Genomic DNA, 9,603 nt, shown 5'->3' with positions numbered 1-9,603 from the left:
TCTGGCCCGGCTGGAGCTGCTCTGGCAGGCCAGACTGGGTGGCGCGGCCGCAGCATGTTCCGGCGGGTTGGGCTGGGTGGCATGGCCGCAGCGTGCTCTGGGGAGCAGGGCTGAGCAGCATGGCTGCAGCCTGTCAGCCCCGAAGCTGCAGCTGCTTCAGAGGCTGGGGGGAGAGCAGCGTGGCCAGAAGTGGAGAAACTCTGGTCCCGCCTCTTCCCTTCTGTCTCTGCTGGCTGTGCTGCCTCTCCTTGCTCCCTCGGTTGCGGGGAGGGGCTGTGTCCCACCTCTCCCTTTCTATACCCATTCATAAGCCGACCCCCATCTCTGGTGCTTCCCTTTTTTACTAAAAATATTCGGCTTATGAACGAGTATATATGGTAATTTCGTAATGTAGACATACCCTTAAGCCTAAGTAGTGAAAAAGCAGAAACTGAGAGCACCTTTGGGCCTGTGATAATTTCGTTTGATTTGCTGCCCCTTCAGTCTTTAACTAATTAGTTCCCATAACTCAATCATAGTTATTGTTTAGGTAATTAGCAACTTTATGGTAAGCATAAATTACTTTTTAGTTTTCTTCATTCTACTGTCCTGTCTAATTAGTCCATATTATCCTGTAAAGGCCAATTAAAAAATGTCTTTCACATCTTGCTTGGCATCTCAGAAATCTGAATATAGAACAAGTTACTTTTTAAATCCACTTATTGGCAAAATGTGGGGCCTCAAACCCTCATCTTTGTATAGAGTGTAAAATTGTGAAAATGGGAGAGGAAAACCTTCCTATATATGGAGAGCCTTTGGCCTCCCTACCCAATTTATATGTAGATAGTAATGTAATAATACAGATGAGAGCTGGCTGTAACAATAGTTGATTATACTGTAATCAATACAGTTGCCTACATCATGCCCCATCAAAAATCATATCAGATAACAAAAATTCTGCATCTCAAAGTAGGGAATTAACAATTCCCCATTTTCTTATCTGGAGATGTGAAGTTAATATCAAAGAGGAGGAAGAAAGTAATATTTTCAATGTGTCACCCAGTTTTTAGAAGTTAATGAAGTTCCGCTGACTAAAAAAAGGATTTGAAGAAAAATCTATTTTGTTTATTCAGAAAATGCTTTACTGTTTTCAGAAAAGTTACAGTAGAATATCTTGTCAAATTCTGTATGTTAGATATGCCCAAATATAAAAATGTATTATGAACTGAATGATGTTAGAGTAAGAGCAAGAAAATAAAACAATTTTCCTTTGAAGTTAGTGTGTGACTTTATAAGAGCATCTTTAAAACATAGATCCTAATGAAAATTCTTTGACATGTGGTATCTGTTTCTTCTGAATAATGATTAGCTTTATTTTTCTGAAGACTTAAAAGTTATGTGTTTATTCAGCACAATGAATATATATATTTGCAATTTCAGGGTAATTTTGGTGAAGTATATAAGGGAACATTAAAGGATAAAACTCCTGTTGCTGTAAAAACTTGTAAAGAAGACCTTCCTCAGGAACTGAAAATAAAATTTTTATCAGAGGCCAGGTGAGTTCTCTACATATAATTAGATATGTGGTTATCTTGGATTTTTTTTTAATTGAAATTTTAATTTTGAAAATTAAAGATTTCAGATATCTTTAGTGACCAGTCCAGCAATCATAAATAAGCCCTGAAACTAACATTGCCGCCCAATTAAGAGCTTTTTTTCAAAGGTCTGACCTTATCATAGACTCAAGCAAGACTTTAGAGTAGAAGTGGTAGTCATAAAGACATGTAGATATTGACCTCATTAACTGATCTTTCTCCGGAAGAAACAGGCCCTCTGGAAGAACTGGGTTGTGCCGGTCAGACAAAGGATATTCCATGATAGTGGGGGAAAATGAGGTTGGAATAGTACCATATATACTTGATCATAAACAGGTTCGTTCATAAACCGACCCTCCCAAGATGGATAAGTAAAAATGGAAAATGTTATGACCCGTTCATAAGCTGACCCTATAATTCAGGGGTCAGCAAACTTGGCTCCCGGGCCATCAGGATAAGCCGTTGGCGGGCTGAGATGGTTTGTTTACCTCGCGTCCGCAGGCACAGAGGTAAACCTAATGAAACAAAGTGTCCTGGCACGCCAGCTGCTTACCCTGACGGGCTGGGACAGCAACTGATGGGGAAATTTTTTTGCGGGGGGGAGAAGCTGGGGGTCAGGGCAGTAACCCCTATGACCACCCCCCACATGACCCGTAGCCTGGGACCCCCACACTCCCTATCCCATCCCTTCCCACCTTATCTGGGGAGGGCCAAGGGAGGATGTCTCTGGCCTGGCTGGAGCTGCTCCAGCAGGCTGGGCAGTGCAGCCTGCTCCGGCAGGCCAGACCGGGTGGCGCAGCTGCAGCATGTTCCAGCAGGCTGGGCCGTGTGGCATGGCTGCAGCGTGCTCCGGTGGGTCGGGTGGCATGGCCACAGCCTGCTCTGGGGGGAGGGACCAAGTGGCACGGCTGCAGCCTGCCAGCCCTGGAGCTGCAGCTGCTTTTGAGGCTGGGGGGAGAGCAGCATGGCCAGTATTGGAGAGACTCTGGCCCCGCCTCTTCCCTTCTGTCTCTGCTGGCTGTGCTGCTTCTCCTTGCTCCCTCGGTTGGGGGAAGGGGCTGTGTCCCACCTCTCCCTCTCTATACCCGTTCATAAGCCGACCCCCATCTCTGATGCTTCCCTTTTTTACTAAAAAAATTCGGCTTATGAACGAGTATAGATGGTAATTATATTACAAAACATTGGTGAAAAGAGTGCTAAGCCCATGTATGTGAGCTGATACATGAGAATACAAGTTCATGGCCTTTAAATTCTCAGGGTAAGGGAGTGTACCATAATATTTTAAAATGTTTTACGTTATCTTGCTGTCCTCACTCTAGAGTTTAGCATAGTTTCATTGTTAGATAAATAACTGAGTTTTACAAAGATAGAAATGTAGAAAACATTAGCTATATACAAATGACTTTTATTGGTTATTTCAACTATATAATTCCTTGAAAATGGCTTTGATTTCATGCTAATAGCCTGGCTGGCTACCAAGGAATTTCTTCACTTGCTAAGCAGCCTCCAACTCAAGAAATGATTTTATATTGAAATGAAAATGAAGTACATTATTCCTTACTGAGATGGCATTCAAGCATACTAATGCTTTCCTTTTTTTTTTTTTTTTACAAGAGGTGATTCAAGTTAAAAAGTATTAGGCATCAAACTTTCAAAAGCTATGATATCTCTCTAGAATTCTCACCAGCCCTCCTTTTCATTTATAAGTCATGGCATATTCTTCTGTCTGGAAATGTTCTCATCATAGCCTTACTTAAGCAGATGCAAGTTTTATTGTTTTCGCTTCCTAAATTGGAATGGTTATCATTAATTTTTTGTTTTCAGTTTAAATTATTTTTTACTGTATTTAACGCTCAGGAAAATGAGTTGGAGGCTGAGCTGTGGGTAGGCAAAGTGCAGACAGATGCTTTGCAAGGTTTTTGACTGAACTCTCCCAGCACTCCCCAGTTCTGATCTTTTAGTTAAATTCTGGGCCTCATGAGGTATGACTGCCTTGTCATGCAAATTATATAGTTCTTTTATGATGTGGACAAATGGTGGGATCACTATGAAAATACTTAAGTAGATTTTGACTTGTAAACTAGTTAATATATTCACCAGTTTTTAATTTTCTCATCAGAGTGGTATGATTGTAATTCCACAGAGTGGTACCTTTGCATTGAAAGCAACTTGTTTTTATTTTGGATAACATAACAAGGGAAATTTTGCTTTAAAATAATGTTTAAGATACTTTCTCCTGATATTTATTTTAATCAACTTGCATAATGAAATATACTAACGTAATCAAACTTTTTTTGCACCCTATGCAGAATACTCAAGCAATATGACCATCCCAATATTGTCAAGCTAATAGGCGTTTGCACTCAAAGGCAGCCTATTTATATAGTTATGGAACTTATTCCAGGTAAATTTCTTTTTTGCATTTTTATAACATATAGCCCTGAGTTTATTATGTCTTAATGGCCTCTATTAGCATTATCATGATCTATCCCAACAGATCTACACTTATAAACTTTTCAGAGAGCTTGGTTTATGCTAGCCATGATGCTGTGCAGGTCTGCTGTGAGTTTGTCTATAACCAACCCAAACATCACAAGCTGTTAGAAAATACCATTACACATTTGTTTAGTGCAGGAATAGTCTTAGTTTTTCTCACTCCAGTGTAGAACAAAATACCCCTTTTTTTCATGAGCTGCCTATGTTATTGATGTCTTTGCTATTGATGAGTTAACTGAGTTTAAATTTAGACGTTCAACTTCTGTAACATCTTTGGTTACAGATGAGTAATGATCTATAATATGCCTTATCCACTGAAGTTTTTTCTGTGTTTTATGTATATCTCTTCCATTAAAAAGTATGAAAATAAGTTATTTAGGAAAATTGTATTGTTTCTTTTTCTGATAGCCTTGTACCACTTTGGGACTGCTGTGTTTGTATTTTGCCAGCCGGTGGAGACAGTTTCCAACTGTTAGGATAATAGCAGCTGCTAGGCACTTTATTCCCACTTCGAATCTGTGTGTAGCAAGAAAAGCTGTGTTCTTGTTAACCAAAGGTGTTCTTTACTATGCAGCACAGTTAATACAGGTTATGAGTTTTTAAAAAAATGGCTTCAAAATTATATTCTGGGATGTAACAAGAACCATTCCATTCACAAAGAATTAGGCTATATTTTCACTGAAGGTTGGGTGTAGTTTATTGTTTATAATACTTGAGTATTAACAGAAGCACAGATGCAACTGTGAAATCTTAGTCCCATTATGATTTACTGTCTTTCACAATGAGATTATGTTGTATATGTGACTGACTTTTATAGTTTATGGAAACGGGAGACTAATAGTATTGTCTTGAGCCAGGCTTATTCTGGCAATGCTTTGTGAAGGCTTCCACAAACATCTCTGCCAATGTTCTTATATCCTGGCCTTAGACACTTTTGGCATTTTGGTACAGGATTCACAGGACCCAGGACAAGATGAAAAACAGGCCTCAGGTAGAGTAGTCTATGGGGAATCAGTGAATGGAATTTTAAATCTTTTACCCATCCCCGTGACTATTTCTACCTTCACACCGACCTAAAAGTTGATTTTTTTTTCCACCTGGCTTCAGATATGCAAGAAACTTCCTAACTCTGATCCTGGTGTGCTTTGTTGTGCTCTGGGTATTCTGGCTAGCTTTGTAGTATTTACAGTCCTTCACACCTAGTGCCAAGTCTTTTTGAGAGTTAAAAATGGCAGGCACACCAGGAGCAGGACCAACCCAACTAGAGAAGTTAGGAAGTCTGGTTCTGGTGAATGGGGCAGACAGAGGAAGGGCTGGGTACTAGCTTTATATTAGAGGGGTGATGGCTGTGTGCAAAATATTACTACTGTTTTTCACCTCCTTGATTGCAAATTTGGATGAGACTACCTAAAATAAGTTTCACTTGTGATCAGATCTACAACTTGAACTTTGATCTTCATAAATGAAATACTAGTGCTTTCATTCACTGCACCACCACCTGCCCCAGCTTTCTCAGTGTGTGTTTGTTTATTTCGCTTTATATTTTCTCTCTGCAAATAAAATAACAAATGGAGATACTAGGATGGCCAGGTGTCTGTTTTTTGACCAGAAAGTCTGGTAAAAAAGGGGACCTGACAGTATCCGGTTACTGCGGGTGGGGGAGGCAGGGAGGTGCCTGGTCATTACCCTTGCCAACCCCTACTCAGCTGGAGCCACCTTCTACCTGCGTTGGGCAGCAGCAGCTCCCAGCTCCAAAGGCAAGTCCCTTCCACGCAGAAGGGAGGGAGAGGAGGGAAAAAGCAGAGAATGACAGAAGACTGGGAGGGGGCAGAGAGGGAGAGCAGCAAATAGGGGGTGGGGCCTTGGTGAGAGGGGGGAGGCAGGAGCCAGGGCCTCAGGGAGAGGTGGGTCAGGGGTAGGACCTTGGGAGAAGAGGCAGGCAGGAGCAGTTCCGGCACTCCCGCTGGAGTATCCGTTTTTTATATATTACAAAGTTGGCAATCCTAGCGAGTACACTTGAGGATGTTTAAACTATATAATTCTGCAACTCAATTTAAAAAAAGATAGTTTAATAGAACATTTAATTATATAAAATTGTATCACACTGTGAAATGCAGAACTGTAGAAGACTGTGGTTTATAAGGCTACATTGTAGTCTCTCCAAGGAATGTAGTAGAAACAGTTGGCTACATACTGTGGTGGGATTTCACCCATTATGTTTGCTCATTTTTTTTTGCATATAGTTTGCCCTTTGCTATAGCATGTTCTGATTCCTTATTTGTCAAGTATATTTTTTGTTCCCTTGTATACCTCCTACGTGTGGGATATGTGCTGTTTATTCTCTTTTGAGATTGCTGTGATTTGGGTTTCAGTGCTTTATTTGTGGCTCTTTCTAGTTGCCGTTGCAGAGTCGATCATTTTCATGAGTGTCTCGTATTTCGGAAGCTGGAAAAGGAAATATCTCTCAGGATAAAATAGCTCATGTTAGGAATCAAAAGAAGGATTAAACAAGTTAAACAGTTAAACAAGAATACAATCACTGTTGGCCACAGGAAACAACCCAGATGTTACTATACACATTGCCAAAGAATATAACATGTTTGAAACACAAACATCTTTCTTAAGTGAACACCTTTCTTACAGAGCATAAGAAATGACACTCCTCCCACAGAAACGAACACTGTGATAAGAAAATTCAAAAAAGCCCACATAGCAATGATATATTCCACAGAATAAATAAAAGAACATACTGCAGAAATACAGCCAGGGGAGAGAGAGAGAGTGTGTGAAGGTCACAAAAAGAGCGATGCATGGTATTGAGAGCAAACGGTCACCTAATTGCAACATATTTTCTTCTGTCAAGGCAGCCAGCCATCTCAAACTAGCAGTCTTCAACCACAACATAAACCTATAATAGCTTATTAAAGTGATTTTATTAATTTATTCCTGGCTATTGCATTAGAATATTGCATATAGAAGTGAAGGTCTCTGAACTAAAAGCCAAATTTAGGGTTTTCCCCCACAAAATATATAATTTCTGTTTGCTTAGGGACCCATGACTGAAAAACAAACAATTATGTAATTGCGCTGTGTCACGTGCTCTCTCTCTCAGACCCCTCTCTGTTAGCTAGGTTGGACAAATCCCCTGCTCTGGGGCTTGAAAGTCTCACAGGTGCAGGTTCCTCTCCCCTTTCTCCCAGTGGTAGAACAGATGACTTCCGGAAGGGGAATACACTGGGCTCTCTGTCAGCTCTTCAGTAGCATTGGGATAGAATGGGTAGCTCAAGATCAGTAAATGGTCCTCTGATCTCTCTGTAATCTCTTCCCCCTACCCCTTTCGTCTTCATGTTCTACAGGGTTTTTCATTTTCATATCCTACTTCTCCAATTGCTGAAATGTACTAGTGCTCCTTTTCAGTTGCCTCATTATTCATTTATTATTTATATTTCTAATTCTGTTCCTCCCATTGCAAGGGTAGGCGGGAAATGTTCCTTCCCATATTCACCAAACTGCCCTGGCTTATTGGGACTAGAGGGGGTGGCACAGGTGCTCCTGTCAAGTCTTCCCCCTCCCTTGGGGTCGGCAGATGGTGTGTTCCTCCCCAAAACTGCCACGTTTTACTATTATTATTTCCAGGGAGAGGAGGCATGATGCTTCCCTGGTTTCTGAGGATTAGTGCTCTTTGAAATAACTGCTGCTCCTTCTGCTCCCCTTTCTCCTGAGAGGTCGATGGGGGATTTCTACCTGAAAACAGACAGAGAAAGGAGAGGGTCAACTAGTGGGGAGGGGGGAAATAGAGGGTGGTTTAAATATTGAAAACAAGACTAAATTTGGCTATTTGTTCACCCTGTACTACATTTTTTATGATCAAAGCAAAATAGTTTAGATTTACTATTATTACCCATAATAAATCAGTATTACTTCTAAATCAAGATCAACTCTCGATCCTTCAGATTTATTGAAGAGGCTATCTAGTTATATTTGTAAAAGAGATATGAATGTACAGTCCATTCAGAATTTTAAAATGAGAATAAAAAAATATCTAGGAAGTTTTTAAAAACTCAACAATTTGTCCCTTTGAAATACATTGCTAAGATAACCATTCAACTCTTTTTTTCTATAATCTTTTGACCATATGCATTTTTTGTTGGAGATAAGTGACTAGGGTTTTATGGAAAATGGAAATACTCTTATTTGAGGTACTTGTTCTTGCTAATTGACTTCTGTGAAAGGATTTAGCATAATGCCTAATTTGCTAACAGCCTTGAAAATATTGTTAAAAAGATTTAATTTTATCCTGTCCTGCTCAGATAATATGAACTCATTGAAATCATAAATGTGCAGTAGAACGGGATAAATGGTACAAGGAAATAATTTGATAGAGATATGCCCCACAAATTCTTGCAAAGACTCAGCTTTATGGGCCCAAATCAACATTTCCTGACTCTTGTGTAATAATAATTATGGCAGAGAAGGTTTTTTGCATGTGATTTCTTTAAGAAGATAAGATGAAGAGTTGAGAATAAAAATACAAAACAATTTGAAAAAGGATTGAATATCAGGATTTCTCAAACTCTCTTGCATTTTGAAACTCTGCTTAAAATGAAGATATTCTCATGGACCATTTTCCTTTCCTACCTGCTAGTCCCAACTCCCTATTGCTTCTATAACACTATAGGTTTTGGTTATTTGTAAATATATAAAGAACATAAGAACAGCCATCTTTGGTCAGACGAATGGTCTATCTAGCCCAGTATCCTATGTTCCGATAGTGGCCAATGCCAGGTGCTTCAGAGGAAATGAACAGAACAGGGCAATTATCAAGTGATCCCATCCCCCGTCGTCCACACTCAGCTTCTGGCTGTCAGAGGCTAGTGACACCTGGAGCATCTTGGCTAATAACCACTGATGGACCTATCCTCAATGAACTTATCTAGTTCTTTTTTGAACCCAGCTATAGTTTTGACCTTCACAACATCCCCTAGCAATGAGTTCCACCAGTTGACTGTACATGGTGTGAAGAAGTACTTGGTTTTGTTTGTTTTAAACCTGCTGCCCCTTAATTTGATTGGGCGATCTCTGATTCCTGTTATGTGAAGGAGTGAATAACATTTCTTAATAACTTCCTCTACACTATTCATGATTTTATAGACATCTATCATATTCCCCCCCCCCCTTAGTTGTCTCTTTTCCAAGCTGAAAAGTCCCAGTCTTTTTAATCTGTCCTCATATGGAAGCTTTTCCATACCCCTAATCATTTTTGTTGCCCTTCTCAGTACCTTTTCCAATTCTAATAGATCTTTATTGAGGTGGGGCAACCAGAACTGCACACAGGATTCAAGGTGTGCACATACCATGGATTTATATAGTAGCATTATGATATTTTCTGTCTTCTTAGCTAACCCTTTCCAAGTAGTTCCTACATCCTGTTAGTTTTTTAACTGCTGCTGCACATTGATCGGATATTTTCAGAGAACTATCCACAATGAGTTCAAGATCTTTCTTGAGTGGTAACAGCTAATTTAGAACCAAT

At 40.0% G+C, this 9,603-nt stretch overlaps 1 protein-coding gene across 2 annotated transcripts in view; it reads left to right on the top strand.

Moving 5' to 3' along the window:
• The window catches only part of FER (FER tyrosine kinase), a 421,941-nt gene that overhangs the window by 255,578 nt on the left and 156,760 nt on the right, over positions 1 to 9,603 (top strand). For both annotated transcript variants that reach the window (XM_054031951.1, XM_054031950.1), the window contains 2 exons: positions 1,420 to 1,535; positions 3,884 to 3,978. In XM_054031951.1, coding sequence (XP_053887926.1) covers positions 1,420 to 1,535; positions 3,884 to 3,978 — 211 coding nt within the window. The remainder of the gene's footprint in view (positions 1 to 1,419; positions 1,536 to 3,883; positions 3,979 to 9,603) is intronic.

This window comes from Malaclemys terrapin, chromosome 6 (genome assembly GCF_027887155.1).
Source record: "Malaclemys terrapin pileata isolate rMalTer1 chromosome 6, rMalTer1.hap1, whole genome shotgun sequence".
Taxonomy (NCBI): domain Eukaryota; kingdom Metazoa; phylum Chordata; order Testudines; family Emydidae; genus Malaclemys; species Malaclemys terrapin.
The sequence above is the reverse complement of the archived record's forward strand: the minus strand, read 5'-3'. Positions and strand labels throughout refer to the sequence as shown.